This window comes from Haliotis asinina, chromosome 3 (assembly GCF_037392515.1).
Source record: "Haliotis asinina isolate JCU_RB_2024 chromosome 3, JCU_Hal_asi_v2, whole genome shotgun sequence".
NCBI classification, from domain to species: Eukaryota; Metazoa; Mollusca; class Gastropoda; order Lepetellida; family Haliotidae; genus Haliotis; species Haliotis asinina.
The window spans coordinates 43,848,351-43,872,675 of NC_090282.1; the positions used below are offsets into that span (position 1 = coordinate 43,848,351).

Genomic DNA, 24,325 nt, shown 5'->3' on the forward strand with positions numbered 1-24,325 from the left:
GGCAAGCTTCAACTGTCACACTAAAGTTTAAAAAAAAAAACCCAGAAAGTTTAATTATAACACAGTGTGCATATTTATGCCCTTCACTGTGTAAAATCATTAACCAAGCATACTATAAAATTACCAAGCAGAGGGGGTTGCATTATCAGAATGTATTCCAAACAAATGTGAGTTTACCATTCTGGACATTCTGAAAACAGTTTAATGGCATCGCACCTCTGCACGTCGGAACAGCGGAATGTTTCTATGCTGAAGTGTGAGTTTCATATTATCTACATTTAGTTAAAGTATCAGTGATGCTGTAAAAACTCAACGCATCGTGCACGTCGTGCATTATAATACAAGCATGATATTAGTGTCCTTGGAGTAAGTTCTAGTTGTTCTAGATGTGCAAACTTTAATACTTTGAAATTAGTTTTTAAATGTACTAGATATTTTGAATTGTTTGCTACGTATATCCTTTCACATTCTGGACTTTTGACACGATCTCGTATTATACAATGGGCAAGAAAATGAATAATAAGCATTCAGATCATTGTAGGTATATTCCTATGTTTTGTGTACCTCTTTTAGCTATGCTATCGACAATTTCTTTGGGCCAAACACTTGGTCATTTTATATAGTATCATTTTATATAATATATAAACGTTTCTTGATCCTAATACCTTCTGAAGTGATCCTTATCTGACACAGCTTCGCCTTATCTGACCATGAGCGTCCAGAATAGGTAAACGTTGAAATGGAAGTCTTGTAGATGCAGAAGCAGGCTTGGGTTACATCTGTAACACTGACTATAAGCTAGGCCGAAAGAACGACATGGTGTTTAAACTGCTTGAATACTAGAACAACCACCTCTTTGTTGAAAGTCACAAGTCACATTAAAATGAGAATACTAGAAACTTTCAATAATTGGCTAGGTGAAAGATAAAGTCATCAATAACGTGTATCCCATTTATTGATGCAAAAGCTTAGACCATTATGGATATTCTGTTGGAACTCACGTGACCTTTCAGCTCGTGACGTCACATATGACTAAAGTCGACCATATTGCCTAAGATCAAGCGCTACAGTTATACATATCTATTTATTCAATCGCTTTTGTAAAAGGTACGATGGTGTATTGTGTTGAACAGGGGATTCAACTGTGTCATTCACTGGACAACAGAAAGAGTCGCCATTTCTTCCGTTTTTCAAGTGAAAGGACAGATTTAGATAAGGGAAATCTTCCTCTCATTTCGAGTCGAATGCATGTGAAAGGGACCCATTTCGCCTTGTATACACATCGGGTATGAAAATCTGCAAGTTTGTCTGAAGAAGGAAGCAGTTATACTACATAATACCATGTTGCCACATACTGTCCAGAGGTGTCTGGACACAAGGAGATTCATTCCCCTCCCCTAGCAAAACACCTCCATACACATTGTCGCTTTTATTTGAAAATCTACCCTTTTCTCAAGATAAAAGACGTAAACAGTTCCAGAAGGACTATATCTATTAGAAAACCTGAAACTGTGTGGGCTGGTACAGACTATTAACTTCTTTCAGAAGAACATTTGGGCAGTAAATAAGGATGACAATACATGGATTAACAGCTTTATTGCTGTCAGAGTGATGTTCCGGTGTAGGGTCTAACACCGTTATCAAGCAAGTGATGAACAGCATGAGGATGGAAAAGCATATATACAAGTTAGAGGAAGTGCTTGTACAGTACAATAGGAAGAGTAAGCCAGGAACTATAACAACACATATGTTTATAAAAGCCTAACAAATAAAGCTGTAAAATACAGAAGGGGATAGTGGAGCCTGTGGTATACATACGTTGGGGTACATGAATGGTACAGAATGTGCTGTACATTGCCAAAGGGATGGTTCAGAAAGCCACGTAGATCGTTGATCGTTGAGATCTGTACATGACGCTTCCCTTCCTCCGGAACCTCCTGTGAATTGTAACGTTATTCTCCCTCATGTCAGACCTCCCAATAGTCAGACAGGTTAAAACAACAAACGCTCTGGTTGTGTACACATCTAATCCACTGCCTAATATTTCTCAATAAAATAGGAATGAAATAAGATACGAACTTTATGACACTCAGTGCGATATCAGCCAACCATAACTACGTATATGCAATATTCTAAGTTCACAATATATTTGTATCCATTACGATGTATTAAAGTTGCTTTGAAGTTTATCTACAAATTGCAACTCGGCCTATCTATTGTAGTCGTCGACATGTCGGATCGCTGGACACTGTTCTCCATATACTGCATTGACGGAGTAAGTGATTGCAGATTTCATTATCATAAAACAACAATCTGGCCAATTTCATATGCACCACCTGGTTCTGTACAGACATCACGTGACGTTAAACTTGATGCCTTTCCCGGCTCGTGACATATGTGCGTTCATCTGTCAACGGGATGATTTCACTTGCACTAGACACCGGTACTTCCATTACAAGGGTCAAAGATCGAAAGAGTTACGCCTTATTTTCTCAAATCTTTGGCACGAAAAGATATCTCATCCAGACATAACCAAGTTAAGATAAGTTAGCAGTTAAAGTAAATATTTTGTTTTACAAACCAAAGCTAAAATTGGGAGTTTTTAATATCTTAACCGTGTGCTGTATTCCAAAGAAATAACTGTGAAATATGTCTAGATTTTCAGAAACAATACAACATTTTAATCATGAACGAATAACATATGACATTGTTAAACCCATTTGTCGCATGATCATAACGGGTCCGGGTATAAAGACGGGTACCCGGGTCCAACGCATTACCCACCCGTCCCGGGTATTCGGGTAAAATATCGCAGCCCAAGTCATCCACGCAATCACACGTTAGAAAAAGAACGCATATAACCTATTACTTTGAGAGGCCAGATTGTGATGAGCTGGACTTAAGTCCTGTCGGATCCGAAAGTGCCTCGAATATGACGCTTTCCGTGTCAGTCGAGAATCGGCGTTCGTCATTTTCACCAGCGGTGAATGTTTCACGCCCTCTCACAAGCAGACCACATGAAGATGTGAACTCACTGAGAACCACATACAGAACGAGATACAGAGGACATTGCAAGTCTCACTGAAAAAGTCTATGTTTCTTCCGACATGTCAGCCCAAACGCCTCCACTGTCACCTGTCAATGTATGAATAAAATTGAGTATTGTTAGCATCATGAGTTCAGAGGTCATTGACAAACAGTGCCCCAGATAGATGGATCTGTCTTCAGGACAGAATACCCCAATATTTTAACCGTCTTTGCGGCTAAAGCTCTTTAGTGTACCGTTTATGTGGACATCACCATAAACGCTTTCCATTTAAACTGTATAATTTGATGTTGAAACTCTTAATCCCGACAAAAAGTTTAGAAGTTGTAAACCCGTAGCAGGACAATTTAAGATGGCCTTGCCTCTCTGACGAGACAGTTAACACCATTTCTATCTGTATTGTCAAACATAACTGAATTTCAATGTTCGCATATATTTTAAAGTCACTACATGTATTTTAAATTATATATTTATTTTAGAGTTATTTATCTGGAGTGCTGTTTTCATTTTTTGGAAATTTCTATTTATCTATTTAGCTAAAATCCTCATTGGACAGTACACACCTGACAACAACAAGCAGCATTTTGATTTCCAATTCTTTACATATAGAAGGGCATATTGATGATGTCTTTACTGGTATCGTTATCTCCGGTCAAGTACGGTCGGTTGATGAGAAATAAATGCATCAATTTTGCTCACAACATTAACCCTTGACATGCTATTGCAGGCAGCGACAGATCATCGAGTACTGATCGCGGTTCCAGTTCTGATTTCAAACCATTTGTTTCTTTCTATTCTTTGTCTACGGCGCAAAAGTCACATAAAGTACCCATAAATACAACACGATGCGATAAAAACACCCGTAAGCACGCCGCAATGCTAAATGATAGTGTTATATATCTGGTTCAAGTTCATAGAGGCGTTACACAGGAGCAAAACAGAGATAACAATTTTCTAGTTCATGGTATACGTTATGTTGTTGTATGTGTTAGTTTAGCATTATTGGGACGAACATAAAGGATACTGAACTAGGTATAGCAGAAGCACCAACTGGAGGACGAACACCAACACAGTTCATCACTGCAGGAAGTAAGTGCATAGCATGTTAAGGAAGCTGGGTTTAAAGCCTCTCCAAACAACGCATCTGTTATTATCAGAAAGTATCAGTTGTCCACGTGTCCCGTCAGCAGACTGACCAGGTAAGGATGTCACCAGTGAGATCACTAACAGTGTCAACAGGTAAGGCCCATGTAATTATCATTGTCCTCGATATATATAAACATTCCCCTAGGACTTATATTGTTCACGATGTCCACAACTGGTCTCGCTGACCAGTGCTCCATTACCTCATCGACCCACCCACTTGGGGCAGAGGTATCACATGCACCTGATGTTTATTTCTCTCGGTTGAATTATGGATGAGGTTTGTTTAGATACTTCTTGCTTCCCACATGACCGTGGGAACCCAGGCTCACATAGACGTTGTGACTCCCTCTGGGATTCGGCTGAGAATAGACCTTCATTTTACAACGTCACACAGCTACAATATTGATGACTGAAAGGAAGTCAAGACCATTCCCCCTTCAAACGTCACGACAACAACTACGATGGATCTGATCCCTGTGTACGTTACTTGCATATCTATATCACTGACCCTTGTTGATAGTGATACTTTTGAAAATCAAAGAATGTTGGCACAGGGGTCTATTCATCCCGACCGTCTAGGATTTCTTCAGTGTAAGAGACTGTGCTGTAGATACGGTGGCTGCGGTGCAGTCAGTTACCTCAGAGAACACTGTTTGTGTGAGCTTCATGGTTTAAACAGTCGACAGAGTGACATGTCAGGTCACATGGGCTCTGTAACATGGATCAAGAAGGCTTCCGACACGGTAATATTATTTTTCACAGAATTCTTCACCGTCACCCCAGTGATTCTGTGTTTGGACAAATTACAGTTAACGTTTAAGACTTAAAGAGTGTTTTTGAAATATATGAAAAATGTGCGAATATATTACTGTAGGCCAGCTCGGCATGATGAAATAAGACGTTGAAAATTTGCAACTGACTATGATTGTCTTTTAATCTTAACTAAATTTTGGTTGAAAACATCACTTATAGATTCATGTACAGAAACATAGTAAATTCTACTAAAATTACGATTTCTCATTTTGTTTATAACATTTATAACTTATAGACGCAGTTTATTCATAAGATGTTGTCAGACATATATATGACATACCTGTAGGAAATGTAGCTTTCAGATCATGTACAACACACATTTCAACAAATGTCACCCTTCAAACAAATTATCCACATGTCATTTGTGGATTCTGTTTGTTACTCTGTAGGAATTCTGTCGAGAGTGTAGGTCTTCCTGTCAAGAGGAGGAATGGTGTCTCTTCACCGGGAGAGGGGAGTTTAAATGTGTTCCAGCCAAGAGATACTTTGCAAATAAAATGCGCTTAAAATCGAAACGCATTCCCAGTAAGGTCGAACTAGAATGTAAGTATTCCATCTAAATCTTTTTTATTTTTTATATTGATGTACGAGTCTTTGCAAATGAAGTTATTCCAAATTGACTATGTTGTCATTTAATAAGATTTTCTTGTTTGTATTTTGTAACGCTGTGATTACTTTTACAGACTTGGAATCTTGGGGACCGTCACATGAACAAATGTGCGGAAAACACAACGATAAAAATCCACGGGAACAAAATGGCGTTCCTTCAGGGAATAACAAAACCTACATATATTATATACTGATACATGTGTCACAACGCAAAACAGTTTCTAAACTTGACGAGCACCTTTGGGAACAAGGGCACAATAGTTTTTTGCATGTCTTCAGCGTAAAATTCCTTTTTGATAAACTCTTGAAAATATCCATGAACAAAACCTGCATTGAGATTTGGCGACGCGGACGTGGGTCTGCTTTTCTATCCCATCCATTTACCTTGAACACCGAACTGGAGATGGATGTGGGTATTTTGTATTACCCCATGGAGCAAAAAATGTTGTCTTTTGTTCTTAAACTCGGAAATGAGAAGATCACCAGCTTCAACTATGAGAAGACCCATGCTGTCATAGCTCCATCATTATACATGTCCTTCTGTTTGATGCCTCCACCACGCGTTGCTATTAACACCGTATTTAAGAATGGCTTTTCTATTAGAATACAACCCTTTGAAGAATCTAAGCAGTATATGGTGATTTGGGAAAATGCCTCAATTTCATTATTTCTTTAGAGAATACCCAGACTCACATGAGAGGATTTTTCAAAGAAGAATGACTCTTTTGTCGACTGTTAACTTTCACTTCCGGGGAAATACATTATAGGTTGTTCACTGGTCACGACTGTCTCATGAGTCGACGTATCCTGAATGCTTGTTTATGTTCTCTCAGACCGCAGGGTAAGATCAGAACAGTTGTTGTCTCTTCTCTAATTTTCATCCCTTTATGGTGGACAAATAAACCAAAATTTGAATGATGAAGACGTGGAAGACAATATTAAACCAACATTATCGAAATAAAAGTTTTAAAACAAAGGCCTGTCCTTAACTATATTTGTTAGAAATTATAAGTTGTAGAAAGTCGGCAATATATGCAAGTGATTACAGAGTTAAATCTACAGGTAACCGTAGATCAGCCCTGAAAAGAACAAACAACAAAAGGTGTGGTATACAGAAGTTGATATGTGCATTCTATAATTAAGGTTTGAAATCACTACACGAGTATTACTTTGCCAGTACAAAATGATTCTACAAAATAGAACTGCGCAACTTCAAATCAGTATGATGTTTAAGCATTGATTGAAGTAACAAAGACAGTTTTGACAATATTCAACTCGCTGCAACAGATATACACCAAAGATCCAAGCTGAGTATCCAAGATGAAGGGTAATCTTCTCACATTGCTGTTCTTGTGAGGAGAGATACAATGTGAGATGGCTGAGGCAAGGCGCATCCCTCATGCCCTCATGTGTAATGTAACCGCTCTGGAAGTTTCCATATTATTCTGTATTGAGCTATACGAGACAGGTTGATGGGTCTGCCAAAACTGCCCAAAGTTGTTTCCCAAAACAAATATAACACCCAAGCTCAAAGTCTTATGCAAAACTATCAACAAAAACAAAACAACTCTCAGGTTAAAGATGTTTAGGGGCTTTTATTTAAAACAGGAAATGTTTAAGATCCTTTACATTCTGCGAAAAGTTGGCCCTAATGTCCAGTGAAAATATACATCAACAAAACAGTTGTTATCAGCCAAATTTCTCAATAAGCATTCGACCATGGTAATGAAGGATACAAGATTGTGTTTGTACAAAATGGGTATCTAATTTCAACTGATGTCACAAAAATAACATATGATCTTACATACACAAAACGTTGTTACTGAAAACATCGACCCATCGGTAGTTTAGATTACGTGTCGAATAAAATGAACAAAGACATCTTATAAAAAATGAGAATGTTGTCTGTTCGGTATCTAACCAAAAGCTCATCAGACACTATGGAATCTAGCAAAACATACGCACAACTGAGTGAAAAGATCGATGAAACATATTCCAAAGTAAAAAAGTGGATATCATGTTTCTGAATTACTTTCTAAAACCGAGTGCTAGTAAAAAGGTGAGCGCATTCTAACCACCAATGACACCGATATGAAACATATGTTCAGGTAATACAGATGTTCACTTGAAAGTCACAAGAACAGATTTGCCATGCTTCAGTTTTTATTTGTGACATAATATCCTGAACGTTTGATGATAGATATTAGCAGTGGTCTGATTAACTGAAATAATCGAAGATCGGTCGCAGTGACCAAACGACAAAACAACCGATCACATTTTCTCGAACACAAACGATTCTGGAACAACTGTTTCAATCTTTGAAACTACTTGACAATGGAACATATCTTCGAAGTTGTCAGGGTCTGAAAATATGGGTTTTTTCTTTAAAAACACCCACGTCACTAACTGAAAACTCATCACTGAATATTTCTTGCAGACCCCACGAAGTCTATGTTCATGATGTGTTAGTCATCGCTTTAACGTAGCACGTTGCATTATGTTACACATATCTGCAATAACCACCTGGACTGGAAAATCTGAAAAAAACGAAGCTAACCATGTTTTTCGATGACTGTTCGTTGGTAATGAAGCAATCATCAGTTGTGAGATTTTATCCAATACCCAACACTAATAGATATACCACTGTATCTTCTGTTAACACAGTGTAATATCAGCGCCTTTTATACGTTATGGCTTTCGGTCACTGAAGCCCACAGAACTAATAACAATAAAGTTTTCGATCAGTTTGTCCTGTAGGTTCCTAATCTACAAAGGGGAAAATTAAATGTCCACACAAAATTGAACTTGGCTATTTTTGAGATTTGGAAATGCCATGGAAGTCCTTTGTCTTTTGACAATCATCATTAATGATACTTATTCCACTTGCCTCTCATACTTTATGTGAATATGAACAACCCACTTTCTTACTTGTTTTCAGGTTTATGGTTAATCAGTGGGGCAGGGATTTAACATTTGATATATTTGACATTTACACTTTGTGAAGTACAGATTTTAGTACTTCTGAGTCCTTCCTCGAACCCAGTCGATCTAACCGATGCAGCCACTGTGACATGCAAAATGGAAGTCTGACAGGTGGTAGGCGACTTCACTAAATGTTTGTACCTCGGAGTTTAAACCCACATATTGAAGACAGTTCTAACAAACACTTACACAGATCACAGTTATCTGCAACCTAAATGTTAAGTCATATCTGCAATCTCAACAACTCTCGTGTTCTTCAGTGCCAACTTCAGATACACAGCTATAGCCCTACTTCAGGGTGACCCTGTTGGCTGTGTCCCCCAATAAATCACTAAGAGTTGGCATAATTAAACATAGGGATCGTCCCCTCCGATTTCTAAATATCACGTCAGCCAAAGTCAGAGAAAAGTCAAATTTGGTAAGCATTAAGTTCAAGTACACAAGAATACAATTACTTAGCCATGTTCTTGAATATCTTTTAAAATATTAACTTATTGTTTTTAAAGATATTTTACAGACTATTTAGAAAACACAACAAAGGACATTCGGGTGCCAATTCAACACGTAGATACTTTACAAATTATGTGAACAGTTCATGACACGAAAGCTAAAACTTAAAAAAGGCGCTGATATTACACTAAATTGTTATCATATAATAATGTCTCTTTTCATTCTGGAAAACATGAAAAGGTGTCACTGTTTTTAATCGGCTTTCACAAATTAGGCTTTTAAAGGTAATAATAGTATTGAGATGGTCATTGCTATTGTCTGGGGAACTTTGGGAAATTAGAAATAAATTGATAGCGCCCATTGAATTTACTGAATTTCTGACCGTTGATTCTTGATACTGGCAACGCGTGGTATATGGTCGTCTTGGGAATTAGCGACTAAATGTACATTGACAAAGACAAAGGTATGGTCAGTTTTAAATTTCTCAAGTTGGTTCAACAAGACATGACATGAACAAGTATACATGAATGAGGTGAGCTGAGTTCCAGCACAACCGAAGGGCAGCATAATCCTTGCTGGCGGTCGTCCTTTCCTTGTACAGTTGATGTGATGACAGACAGAGTCAATGACCAATAAAGGCCAAAAATGTCATATACGGTAATTAATGGAAGTGACAAAGAGGAACAGGGTGACAGAAAAGACAACGTATACTGCAGTGGAGATAGAGTTTATGAATGCAGATTAAGTAATAACAAATAACTCTCATAGGGTTTGGATTTTAGAAATATTTGGTCAACGGCTGTCCTGCTTTGGACACTATAACAATACGCTAAGCTCATAGAAGAGTGACACATCACCTGGCTTGGTACATGTCATGTTCCCAAGATAGCTAGATAGTTACAATACTGACAGTTGGTTTTCTCGTCATAACTCGATTATTTCCCTCAGTCAACCACCCATTCTTTGAATTTGGGCGATCATAATCGGTAGATGTTTTTTTCACCGAATTATTGATGAGATTTGTTTAGATACTTCTTGCTTCCCACAAGACCGTGGGAACCCAAGCTTATATCGACAATGTGACCCCCTTTGGGATTCGTCTGCGTACAGATCTTCATTTTACAACGTCACTCAGCTATGGCTGTCACACAATATTGCTGGCTGTAAGCAAATAAAGACCATTCCCCCTTCAAACGTGACGACAACAACTGCGATGGATCTGATCCCTGTGTACGTTACTTGCATATCTGTATCACTGACCCTTGTTGAAAGTGACACTTTTGAAAATCAAAGAATGATTGCAGGAGGGTATATTTATCCCGACCGTCTAGGATATCTTCAGTGTAAGAGACTGTGCTGTAGATACGGTGGCTGCGGTGCTGTCAGTTACCTCAGAGAACACTGTTTGTGTGAGCTTCATGGTTTAAACAGTCGACAGAGTGACATATCCGGTCACATGGGATCTGTAACATGGATCAAGAAGGCTTCCGACACGGTAATCTCCGCAAACGTCTTCTGTTAATCCAGTACCATCACCCAAGTGAACATATTACAGTGAACGTTTAAGACTTATTGAAATAAATAAATCTGTAGATTATGATTTTATCTTAACTTACATTTGGTTTATGACATCACCCCTATATTTTTTTATTATAAAATATTGTCAAACATGTTTATGGCATACGCGCACGAAAAAGTTGAAAATTATTTACATGGAAAAGGAGGGTTCCAGACAAGGTGATATCACTTCACAGAATTATTCTTCAAGTGTGAAACCATCGCGCTAGTAATTTTGAGTGTGTACAAATAAAGTACATTAGAGTAAATTCAAGATTTTCTGGACCCTTTGAGTGCTAAATGAAATATGTTTGAATGGATTATTGGAAGCTAGGTCTGCAATAAGAAATAACAGACTGAACCTCACTTTATATATATCACTTGTACACTCAGTTTATTATTCATGAAATGGTGACATACTTGTACGAAATATAGCTTCTATGAATCAAGAACGTCTCACAGTCTGATATCATGACACAGGTAATTTTGTGTGTGAACAAACATAGTAAATTCTACTAAATTCACGATTTCTCATTTTGTTTATAACATTTATATCTTATAGACGCAGTTTATTCATAAGATGTTGTCAGACATATATATGTCATATCTGTACAAAATATAGCTCTCAGAACATATCGCACATACATATCAATGCGTGTCACCCTTCAAACAAATTAGTTTGTTCACATGACATTTGTGGATTCTATTTGTTACTCTGTAGGAATTCTGCCGAGAGTGTAGGTCTTCCTGTCAAGATGAGGAACAGTGTCTCTTCACCGGGAGAGGGGAGTTTAAATGTGTTCCAGCCAAGAGATACTTTGCAAATGGAATGCGCTTAAAATCGAAACGCATTCCCAATAATGTGAAACTAGAATGTAAGTATTCCACCTAATTTACTTTAATTTCACGTGGAGTAATTATTTTGACCCATTTTAGCGGCTATTTTGTCCACACTCTAATGCCTCTTGTTTGTATTTTGTAACACTGTGATTACGTTTACAGATTTAGAAAGCTGGGGACCATCTAAGGAACAAATATGCGGGAAACACAACGATAGAAATCCACGAAACGTTACTAATATTACATTCGCTGATGAGAAAATCAGAGTGTATTATATGTTGATACATGTCCAACGAAACACAACAATTTTCAACCCGCGGATTCACTATAGGAATCAGGGGCCAGCTGCATTTGTTCCATTCTTCACAGTGGAATGCTACTCCAGACCCATCCTCATGATATCCGCTAACAAACTACTTGTTACAATATACAGACCAGGAGGTGGGTCAGAGTCTCATTCCTATCCATCTGACCTGACCACAGGGATGAAGATGGACATAGCTCTTTTGTTTTGCCCCAGGAGGAACATGCTGTCGGCCTTCGTTGTCAACTTTGGGAATCACAAGGTAGCAAGCATTGACTATCGAAAGACCCATGCCGACATCCCACGTTCCTCAATGGATGACTTCTGCTTACGATCCTCCAGACGCGTTGCACTGGATAGCGGATATGGAGTTGGCGTTTCTTCAATACTTCTACCCTTTGAAGAAACAAAGCAGTATATGGGGATTTGGGAAAATGCCTTAAATGTCTTTCTTCATGAGAAAAGATCCAGAAACAAATGAGAGGAATGTGAACATTAAATTGGCTGGCCGGACGAAGGGGAGCTAGATGAGCGGTATTCTGTGGTACTCCTTCCCACTGCATTAAGGCTCACGGACATGGCACAAAAGTAACTGACTGCGATATGGAAGAAACTAATACAGACATTCTCGGAATATGCGGACATACATATATTTGGCAAAAGTGTGGGAGGATTGTGATATATACTCTTCAAAAGGAACAATCTGAACTTTATCAAATTATATTTGACACAAGCCAATCCATGCTGAATCCCAACGTCTGGGGGGATGGCTGCCCACGACAAAACGGTTGAAAATGACGTATTTTTTACTCACATCTGTAGTGAATCGTTTAAACGCACCCTTCATGAAATGCACGTGCATCACTGAAGTGTGTATCACCCTGGGCTGAAGCCAATAACCGTTGGCTTATCAATGGTACTCCACATGCATTGCCTTCAGCCTCAAAAGAAAATGAAAAGACTGACAGAAGCTCAACGACACACCGACATAGGCGTTACGTCGTTAACTTCATCAACGTCAACGTTTGATCTTTAGAGCATGACAATGCTCGACCTCGTGTTTGTTTTGCTGGAGGAAGTTCTGTAATTGTTCAGGTGTTGCCTTGGCATTCTCGAACACCTGGCTTGTGCCCCAATGAACTTCGATGGGATACTCTTGATGGACGCCTGCACCAACGTAATCTGCCATCTGAGACACCACAAGAACTGCATGCAGCACTTCAGCAGTTCCTTTCATCTGTGGGTCACCACTGCCATGCTCTTATCGATGTTCATGGTGATCACACCAGATATTCACCTTTTACTCTGGACAAATGGCTTTGATAACCCTCTGTGGGTTGGATAATCATGTTTTGGAAATAAATTTGTAAAGTGATAATTTCAGTGTAACTGTGCAATGATGTCAGGTTTGAATCAGTTATATGCATTCAGTAAGTAAACTCCTAAAGAACGTGTCAAGTTTCTTTTTTGAAAAGTATAAAACATCGCTGATGGTGGAGATAAAACGGAATGTAAAGGAGGGATTTTTCTTCTTCCTTTTTTCATCCAAAATGTATCCAGGACCTTAGCGCCTTGATTCGTTGTGAAGAGCTACGTTCCTCAGTCGCACCAGTATCCGCTGACCGGAGCATTGGAATTCACCTATTGGTTCGCCAGAGAAGTGCTAAATATAGGACCTTGTAGCAGAAGCATCCTTTGTTTGGTGCTGAAAATCAATTTTCAAACTTGTCCAGTTACAAGAAGTGCAAAATTCAACTTGTAACAAATCTGGACTTGTAACAAACTTCTGGACGTTCTCCGTATAGAGTCATTTAGAGTCATGTCAAGGTTCTCACATAAACAATGTGTGAGAAATTTGTTTTTGTGAAAGTTACGCAAGGTGTTTGCTGAAAGAGCGAGCGTATCCTGTCCCTGCGATGACTCACGTTACAAATGTTGTGTTCTTTACCTTGGCAGAACTCAATAACAATAACTTCAGAACAAATGGCGTTTGCAAAACCATGTATTATACTTTTATTGCCTTACTCCACGAGAGTGATACACGGGGACGTTACTCGCAACTCTGCACAACACAGCGGTAGAGCACCTAACTTTCTATAATCAATATGCTACAACACATGCACGGACAAGTCAGTTGCTTATGAAAACGACAAGGACAACGCGACATCAGTTATATAAGATGATTAAGTTGGCTGACGACTGGAAATTTTCCTAATTCATGTTGTTTCAGGGCTATACCACCTGTCGTGTCCTACAGTATTGACTCAATGTTCAGATTAAAACAAGAGTATTCAGCCCTGCTCCAGGGTGGCTCTGTTGGCAATGAGGATGTGTCAGCGGCCCCCCATGGCTTCACCAACGACGTTCCGGGTTAGAAATGATCTTCAGCAACCTAATTGGCCTTCTTGGTCGAATCCCTACTTTACGTAATGGATTTTGGTCAGAAGTTTGGTCAAGAGTATGGTCAGAATTCATTTGTAAGTGCATTGTGTTAACATCTAGAGTCATCACTTCTTATACATAAACAACGGAATCTGCTTTTTGCAGAGATTTCTTTTAATTGAGGAACTAATTTCTTTATGATTTAAATATGTAAATATGTTCAGATTCATTAACATTTAAAAATAACTCAAACGGCAGACTTTAAGGACGCGTCGTTCGTTTTGTCAGGTAAAGACAAATATAACATATCTGTGGTACGACTCATTCGAAAATCTTGTCATTTTAAGTATCTGTGCGCAATGAAATCTATTTCAGAACACACACAATTGACTAAAAACATCGATGATGCTTATTCCAAAATTGACACCATAAACATATCTTTTTCAATGACATTCTAATAGGGATGATGCCAAATGTTGCAAAATGGTGAAACTAGTCTCTCCACTTGTGGCACCAATCTCATGCACATGCTCTGGTAATTCAGTTATTCAACTGAAACACACAAGAACAGAAGGCGGAAGTCAATATTTGGAATTGTATCAGATATTTTTTTGTCACCCACCAGTCCACAGTGCTGACATGTTAGCCGGAACCCCTGTCATGTTGGTTTCTGATGAACAGAGTTGAAAAAGTAATGTTGACACAAAACTGAACTTAGCTATTTTCTGACATTCGGAAAGCTCCTGCATATCCTTTGCTTTTTGACAGTCGACATAGCACGATTTCCACTCGCCCCAATTACTTCCAGTGAACATGAACAAAGCCGTACTTAATTAATGCTAATTTAAGGGTTACGGTTAATCAGTGAGGCAGGAATTTACCATAAGTTATATTGGAGATTACACTTTCTTTTCAAAGTACATATTTTAGTACTTCTGAGGTTGAATCCCATCCGGAATTCAACTCCATTCGAGTCAATCTAACCTGTTAACTCTAAACAACGGAAGCCTGACAACTGGCGGTTTAGATGACGTGTCGTTTGGGATTGGAACCCACATATTGAAGACATTTCTAACAAGTTCCGGAGTAGAAAAGACCTTCAGCAACCCATGCTTGCCATGAAAGGTGACGACTAACGGGATCGGGTGGTCAGGCTCGCTGACTTGGTTGACACATGTCATTTGTTCCCAAATGCGCAGGTCGATGCTCATGCTGTTGATCACTGGATTGTTCCTTCTGTTGTATCATCAGGCCAGTTTCAATCAATATTTGAAAAATCACAACAGTAATAATGAGCATGATTGTATTTGGAGATCGTCCCGTCCAGTTTCTAAATGAATTTATTACGGACAGTTGACAAAGGAGAGTCAAAGTTAAATGTCGAGGAATTGTGATTCTGAATATGTTTTAATGTTTCTGCCAAGTTGTTTCGTGCCGAAATAGAATTGTCACACTAATTTTGATATACATTTTGATAATTTTGATAAAACATTTTGATATACTGTGATACATTATTTGAGAATGTAGTGATTCATCATTCACTTTGAAGGTAACGGCTTTTGAGAAAGCAGTATGTTTAGCTAGACATGAACTAGAATGGCACTGCTTATTGTTCTCCCCACCTGCGGCCCCTTTCCTTCACGTTCTACGTTTGCATTCCAAGGGGCTAATTAAGGCTCAAAGCTCGTAATCGTAGAATGGTGACATATTACCTGGCTGACCATGTGTCATGTTCCTAGGATATTTACTTAATTCCTGATGATACTGCCAGCTGGTTTTCTTGGCACATGTCGATTATCTACCTTACTAACTTACCCACTCTTCGAATTGGGGCGATCATAATCTGTAGACTTTTTTCTTTGTTCAATCATTGATGAGATTTGTTTAGATACGTCTTGCTTCTCTAAAGACCGTGGGAACTCAGTCTCATATCGACAAAGTGACACCCTTTGGGATTCGGCTGAGAATAGATTTTCATTTTACAACGTCACACAGCTATGGCTGTCACACAATATTGCTGACTGCAAGCAAATAAAGACCATTCCCCCTTCAAACGTCACGACAACAACTACGATGGATCTGATCCCTGTGTACGTTACTTGCATATCTACATCACTGACCCTTGCTGAAAGTGATATTTCTGAAAATCAAAGAATGATTGCAGGAGGGTATATTTATCCCGACCGTCTAGGATTTCTTCAGTGTAAGAGACTGTGCTGTAGATACGGTGGCTGCGGTGCAGTCAGTTACCTCAGAGAACACTGTTTGTGTGAACTTAATGGTTTAAACAGTCGACAGAGTGACATGTCAGGTCACATAGGATCTGTTACGTGGATCATGAACGCTTCAAACAAGGTAACTTCATTCTCACAGAGTTCGTCTGTCAATGTGGTTGCGTTTCCCTGGTAATTTTGTGTGTAAATAAATATCGTAAACCCTAGTAAATCAAGATTTTCAAGATTCTTTGAGTGATAAATGAAACATAGGTGAACATTATTACAAGCCATTCGTGCGATATGAAATATGGACTTTGATGTTGGAGGATGGTGGTTGTGGATTTTGTATCGCGATCTTATTTTGTTCATGACATCACTTGCACACCCGACTTTATTCATAAGATGTTGTCAAACATATAAATGACATGATTGTACGAAATAAACCGTTCAAAACATTTGTTTCTAAACCGATATAAAATATACATCTCAAGAAATGTCACTCTTCAAACAGAATGATTTGTTCACATGGCATTTTATAGGCATTTACCCCATTTGTTATTCTGTAGGAATTCTGTCGAGAGTGTAGGTCTTCCTGTCAAGAGGAGGAACGGTGTCTCTTCACCGGGAGAGGAGAGTTGAAATGTGTTCCAGCCAAGAGATACTTTGCAAATGAAATGCGCTTAAAATCGAAACGCATTCCCAATAATGTGAAACTAGAATGTAAGTTTTCCACCTTTTTCTGACATTAGTCATTATTTTATTGTCATTTGCTATTTTGTTTCTAATATGTGTATTTTGTAACACTGTGATTACGTTTACAGATTTAGAAAGCTGGGGACCACCAAAAGAACAAATGTGTGGAAAACACAGCGATAGAAATCCACGGAACTTTACCAATATTCCATTAACTGATGAGGAAATCAGAGTGTATTACATGTTGATACATGCGCAACGAAACACAACAATTTTCAACCGCGAGGCTTTCTCTGTGGGTCAAGGAACAAGCGTAGTTGTTCCATTTTTCACGGTGGAATGCTACTCCAAGTTGGTCTTCATGATAACTGCGGACAAAATCAGCATTACGATATATGTAAAGGGAGGTGGGTCAAAGCTTCATCCCTATCCATCTGACCTGACCACAGGACTGAAGATGGACATAGCTCTTTTGTTTTGCCCCAGGAGGAACATGCTGTCGACCTTCGTTGTCAAATTTGGGAATCACAAGGTCACGAGATTTGACTATCGAAAGACCCATGCTGACATCCCTCCTTCCTCCATAGATGACTTCTGCCTACGGTCCCTCAGAAGCGTTGCACTGAGTGGCGGATGTGGAGTTGGCGTTTCTTCAAACCTTCTACCCTTTGAAGAAACAAAGCAGTATATGGAGATTTGGGAAAATGCCTTAAATGCCTTTCTTCGTGAGAAAAGATCCGGAAACAAATGAGAGGAATGCGAACATTAAATTATATATTATATATAATCCACTCACCCAATTTAATGAAAGAACATTCATTTTGTGACCGGTTTTTAAAACTGATCAATGTTTAAGCAGTCAATCTTTAACTTGAGTAATATATTGAGGTTTGTCTCCCTTTTCCACGTGGTGATCGTGAGGTACCTGGCGGATGGATTGTACGTAAATAACATATGGAGACGTGTAAAGAAGACACGTGACGAGACATTGGGCAGGTCAGCACGGAAAAGGTGGGCATCTGGTTCCAGGTGATGACAGGTTTTCAGTTACGTCATCAGGCCCTTGGGCACTTGGAAGGGTGGGGAGGTGGATGGGTGGGGGTGAGGTAGCCTAGTGGTTAAAGTGTTCGCTATTTACCACCAAGACCTGGGTCGTGAAATTACGATATTGTTGAGAATGCTTCATTTGTCTGCATTGTGTGACCGTCTAGCGTCATCACTGCTTGTATACTCTGAAAAGTAGAACGGGATCTACTTTTAGCAGATATTTCTTTTAATCGTGGGACCATTTTCTTTCTAAAATATTTCAGTGAAATGTGTAGGTTTAGATTCATTAACATGAGCAAATCATCCACATTTAAGACTCACAAGGACACGCCGTTCGAACTGTCAGATAAAATCACCCATGACATATCAGTGGAATGCCTTGTCCGAAAATCAGTTTAATGCCAGTTCAAGTGATCTGATCTTTGAAAAGTCTGAATATTGATAATAACTTCCTTGATGTTCCTTCATCAGTCAACGTTGTTGGGTATTTTACCTGAAAGTAGGTAGGTAAAACAAACTGCGTGTCCTTGAACCTTTTTCATAGCCACCTTGTTAGATATTGGTGTAGCTGTATTTTGTAATGCATTACCAGTAGTGCAAATTGTTGTTGGGGGAGAATCGGACCATTGATTGTCCACACCACACCATTTTATAGATATTGAAGAAATTACATATACATAGTACACTAAACGTTTTATTACTGCTCAACATAATGGTATAATCACTGTGACATAGTAAAGACAAAATATGTGATCATATTACAATGTCTGTTTTGCTTCCGATGATTTCGTAGCGAAATCGTAAACACTTTCGCAGTATTTTGAACTTCACACTATCATTTCGGAACTATATAGGGAAACATCCCCATGCTTCCATAGGCTGAAACAGGGCTATGGATTTCATGCTGTATCTGTATCTGGTTTGGGACTAAAACCAGGGCTACACATTACGGGTTTACACTGTGATCTGACTAAAAGCTTGCATGTGTGTGATGTGGTATGGATCTACACATTGCATCATCTATGATCTGACATTGTGTGTCTGTGTAACCATTAACTTCTAGACCCAGAAAATAAAAGTTTCTTTATTCTGACCTGCCAATTTTGAGTCAAGCCTTTAAATCAAACTAGCAGAAGACGATAGCTCCTACTTCTGTCACGTACAAACACAGTGTGTAGGTGGGCAGAAGCCTAGAGGACAGTGCAGACTGCACCAAGCATCCAGGGCTATACCGTAGGTGGAGGAACCTCGACACTCTCCTGTCGTCTGCTGGAACACGGCTGGTGGCGCAGGCGGAAGGAATTGCTCCATCTTCAGTGACGGCACGTGCATGATCCCTGGGACTGGGTTGTCTATGAGACCGATGGGACGGAGCAGCGGCTTTCGTCTTTTCTTGAAGGAAGGAGGACGGATCAGGAGTGATGGTTCTATAGCTACATCAGCACAGTTCCAGAACTGCTCTTGTTGTCCACACCCTTTACAGTACATGCCTGTCTCCCAGTCCATGCCGTAGCTCTGGGCTGCAAAATAATGTAATACAATCCATCATGGAGGTGAAGGTCGGGTTACAGAAATACATGAATGATGTGATGTTTCGAGTAAACACATCAACACTACCGACAGATGTTCAGTTCAGTGGCAAGACGTCTCGAAACTTGAAACTCATTAAGGACTGGTTAAGATCCAAGTAGATGTCAGCCATACTTGTCAAGAACGAAATTCTACTGATATTCAGATTCAAGGATTCAGTTGAGAATGTTGGCCCATGCGATATGTGTGTAGTGATTCAGTGGGATGTTGACATGTTTTGTAAAGGCACTGCGATATGGTACTACTGTCAAAGACTCGATTGCTTGTGAAGAAACCAGGGTCAAGGACACTCACCACAGTTCCATCGCCACTGAAGGACACAATGGTCGCAGCTTAACCCGTCTGGTAGCTTTATCTGGATCTTCTCGAGAATGGGGGACTTCAGTGTCCTCAGCTTATGTTTGTAACCCTCCCCTACCACATACAGAGGGTGTTCTCGGAAACACATTTCCGACAGTCGAGACCGTGGACACAGGTAGAACTGAAAGTAGCCGCCATGATTGGCTGTAATGTCAATTGTAACGTCTATCACCTGACCGGAAATGTACTTTCTGGGTATGATGTCACTTGCGTATTTTCCTCCGCGTTCGTGTTCACGTGGACCTCTGAAGGAGTCACCGCAGTGACCGCATCGTCCAGCGTTCAGCAACCACTGGACCTTCAAAAACAGAAACTTATCCTTCCAGTCATTTAGCAGATGCTTGACTAATATGTAACACAATGTCCCTACGTTTTCCGTTTTTCCCCGGTTATATTTCATGTGTAAACGTTTCCAACAACGGATGTTCTTTGGTTGCAAGGTATGTCAGGGAAGACACAATGAAAATTTGCTCATACAAGTAATCTCTAAAGTATCACTTTCAAAAAATTCGATTTTCCATATGTAGACTGTGGTATGCCAGAAGTTCATATGTACTTTTGAGATGGAAGTGGTAGTTCATAGAGGATACTAAACAACCTTCCGTGTAACACCATTTTATTAAACACGTTAATGATTTGGTATCAAACGAGCTAAAGCTCGTTTGATACTAAATCTCTAAAGAGTTTACTAAAAATGGTATTTCACGGAATGTCATTTAGTATTCTGTTTATTACTTGCCAACATAAATTGACAGAAACTGTGGCGAAATAGCCTACAGTGTGAGGGCTCTCAGCTTTCCACGAGGCAAGCAAGGTCTAGTAAAACTGCGACAGTGACAATGGCACTGTGACGTCGCAACTTTTAACCATTTTGACGTCATACGTCAAGCGGTATATTTACACTAGTGTAATATTGCCGTAAACATTACACTGCAGTATCTTCAACGGGCGAGTAATAAATTGTTATATATAAATATGTTGATTACGGATGCTTATTAATTGGATGGTCAATTGGTCATTGGTCAGTGCTGTCAGGGAAGGGTGTTAATGTTGACGAAACCTATAAATATGAACGAAAAAAGGCTTACAGTGCTATATTATGGTAATACCACAGGATGAAGATGGAAGAACACACTGGGTTACACATATCAAAACATATTTTGTTTAGACTTGGCTTTTGATTCGCTTGAGTTGTACAAGGTGTATGGCACATCGATGCCTTTACTGCAGCATTTAAGCATAGGTTGTTTGATAATCACCATCAAAAGTGGGTTTCAGAACTGGGTGCTGTATCAATGGCACAAGACTAACAACGGTCTACTCGTCACTAAATGTTGAATTGTATTTATGGACATGCACTAGAAACAGGCCGTTGTGGTGGCGCAGAATATTTCAGGCGACTCTGGCCTTTTTGCCTTAAAGATGGATTATCCTTTGTAAAAGACGCATATCATTTATTCTTTAAACAACATGCGAACATAACAGGCACACATATTTTCAAACATTTAACATCAGTATCACATCGGTCGTTAATAAATATTATGGCATCAGATAAAAGTAGTGTTGTTTATGATATTGGTCCGTTCTTACGTAAGGATAAACTTTGAATTGCCTTGCACGTGAGATACGTGTGTGATATGTGTACATATCACAGGTAAATCCATATGCATGACAACTCAATTTAGTGAAAAATGTGTATGTAAAGACAATAGTGAGTGAGTGAGTTTAGTTTTACGCCGCACTCAGCAATATTCCAGCTATATGGCGGCGGTCTGTAAATAATCGAGTCTGGACCAGACAATCCAGTGATCAACAACATGAGCATCGAGCTCATTGGGAACCGACGACATATGTCAACCAAGTCAGCAAGCCTGACCACCCGATCCCGTTAGTTGCCTCTTACGACAAGCACAGTCACCTTTTATGGCAAGCATGGGTTGCTGAAGGCCTATTCTACCCTGGGACCTTCACGGGTCGTAAAGACAATAAAAAGTAGCGACATGATAGAATATCCGAACTGATTTGGTCTGACGTATGACGTGCTTGCTTACATGTGATTCAATGACCTAATCTACACTGGAAATGCCCACATTGGATCTATTCTTTATGTCACATCCATGTCATCAGGTTTAAAGCGTTTCATTTTAACACGGTGAATGCATGAAAAAATATACTCGTGAGCATTAATTAAGCGCCACTTTAACCAAGGTCATTATTTGTTATTTTGGTCTGAACAGGTGATTATACCCTAAGCACCTGCATCACACAGTATCTAAAAAGCTATGGTTCATGTGCTGCAAAGTCACCAAGTACATTGAGGTATAAATTTCGTAGTTGCAGTTTGTGCATTGAGGTTTCGGAATTGCTGAAAACGCTGAAACGTCGTGACGAGGAACATCACCAGGAAATTATCCAGGCAGTTGAACCCTTTTAGTAGTGGCTCAGTGATGCTACAGGGGTGTATCGACTGTGATTTGGATCTCAGTGCAATAAATGGGACATGCAGTGGTCAACGTTATCAAGAGGAAGTACTGATTCCGCCGTCATACCTCAAGTTGACAACCATCCACTTGTCACTCGTAGAGCTATTCATAGATGACAAAGCAAGACCTCACCTTTCCCAGGCCGTCATATGTACTAAACTTCCACTGATCTATACTACTCCACTGATGCTAAGGATCATATTTCCAAGTAAACATGATATAATACGACGTCATTTTGGATTAAACTCCGATACGCTATGATTGGGTGATCCCACTTGAGTCATAATAAATCAGGGAAAAGCAAGCAAGCATATTGCATGTTTCGTTTCAGTCGAAGTATTAGGCTAAATAAAATAGTGACATGTTTCTTGGGCACCAGCAAGTCACTTTTATTTGTGTTCTTTTATTTGTCATTTAATAAAGATAATTTCGACTTGGTCGCGTCCCAATCATCTTCAGTCCACTATAAGAATGGGGGTCTGCAAACACGAGTGTGACTGAATCTACTTCTTTTTTTAACGTGTTATACTTCCCAAGCTATATTTCTGAGAGAGAAAAAAATTAAAATGTGTTCCTCATGCGTCACCTTTTTCTATCAAAAACTGAAAAAAAGTCATAAGATCTGACTCTGAGGTACCCGTACTTTCTTTGAAGAGTAAATGCCTGTATACGTGAATCACCTTACCTGATAGCCACCACAGTTAAGCGCGTTGTCATCGTAGTTTTTGGCAACGTTGTAACCAATTCTCCAGAGACTGCCTCTGTGAGGTGGTTCGATCATACGGCCATGGGCACTGACCGCAACGGCCCACCACGCCAACGTCAGAATCCGCAACAGCATTGCCACAGTCAGGATATAACGCTTACCCACAGCGAGTCTCGGGCAGATTCTTGGGGACGTCACATCATCTGTGACGAGGCTGTTTGTTTATCCCCGCCTTGAAGTGTTCTTGCATTAGGTGATTAATTAACATCACATTTACATTGTCAGGTCACCCTTCTGAGACAGTGGACTCGTCAACAAGAAATAAACACCACGTGTCAGTTTCATCGTGAGGTAGCCCATCATTTTCAAATTAGAGCGTATTTAGAAATAAGCACATGCCGTACATGACAACTTCGACTTTCAAGTGTATTACACGTTTTAGCAAAGACAGAACAGTCTTCTGCATTTTAATTTATCTTGACGACAGAGAAATTATTTCATTATTTTTAAGAGAAACGTGTTTCCATATATACTGACGGTTATCGAGCATGTTCATCCGCATAGAACAAAACTGTGGAACAAAAAACGACTCCTTTATTAACACTCAGACAAATAGTAAGACGGGTTAATATCTAATCTTTCTGCATCTTACTCTGTGCTTTTGAAGTATGTTTGATAGTTTTCTATAAAATGAAGTTTTCCTGTCACGACAATGATTTGTTCCTAATAGACATATCAACAACAGAAATTCTGTGATACATGTGCTCGAGGTGGTCATGTTTGGAGAAGTACGTGCGAAAGCAAAGGGACCATATTTCACGTGCAGAACACAGGGGTGACTCAGAGTGTCCTCACAGTTTAACATATCTAGGTCTTGAATGTGTTTTTAAAACAGTACGGTTGTTCAAACGTCCAGGTGCAGCAATTACTTAAATGGTGTCTAGCAGTTTGCCCCTGGTGTCTAATTGTTTAAATTATTAGCTCAAGTCCGAGCTGCCCCACAAACTCTACCTGAACATCTTAACGATTAGACACCGTGTGCTTCTTCCCCTTGTCTATATATCAGAAGATATTTACCATCAAGTATATATAAGTGATGAT

General features: G+C 39.4%; 2 protein-coding genes across 4 annotated transcripts; one reads left to right on the plus strand and one right to left on the minus strand.

The window, feature by feature from the left end:
- Positions 1–127: 127 nt before the first annotated feature.
- On the plus strand, positions 128–18,843 carry LOC137278076 (uncharacterized). Of its 3 annotated transcripts, none has more exons than XM_067810163.1 (4): positions 128–11,478; positions 11,606–14,224; positions 16,912–17,065; positions 17,167–18,843. In XM_067810163.1, exons 2-4 carry the CDS (start codon positions 14,177–14,179, stop codon positions 17,787–17,789), a joined length of 825 nt encoding a protein of 274 aa, XP_067666264.1. In that variant the 5' UTR covers positions 128–11,478; positions 11,606–14,176; the 3' UTR covers positions 17,790–18,843. The 3 variants fall into 3 exon arrangements, with proteins under 3 accessions (XP_067666264.1, XP_067666265.1, XP_067666266.1); XM_067810164.1 differs by having other exon boundaries at positions 11,964–14,224; XM_067810165.1 differs by having other exon boundaries at positions 13,978–14,224.
- On the minus strand, positions 18,688–23,434 carry LOC137278075 (uncharacterized). The gene is made up of 3 exons (XM_067810162.1): positions 23,204–23,434; positions 19,970–20,333; positions 18,688–19,605 (listed from the first exon to the last, which is right to left on the minus strand). Exons 1-3 carry the CDS (start codon positions 23,357–23,359, stop codon positions 19,241–19,243), a joined length of 885 nt encoding a protein of 294 aa, XP_067666263.1. The 5' UTR covers positions 23,360–23,434; the 3' UTR covers positions 18,688–19,240.
- Positions 23,435–24,325: the final 891 nt, after the last annotated feature.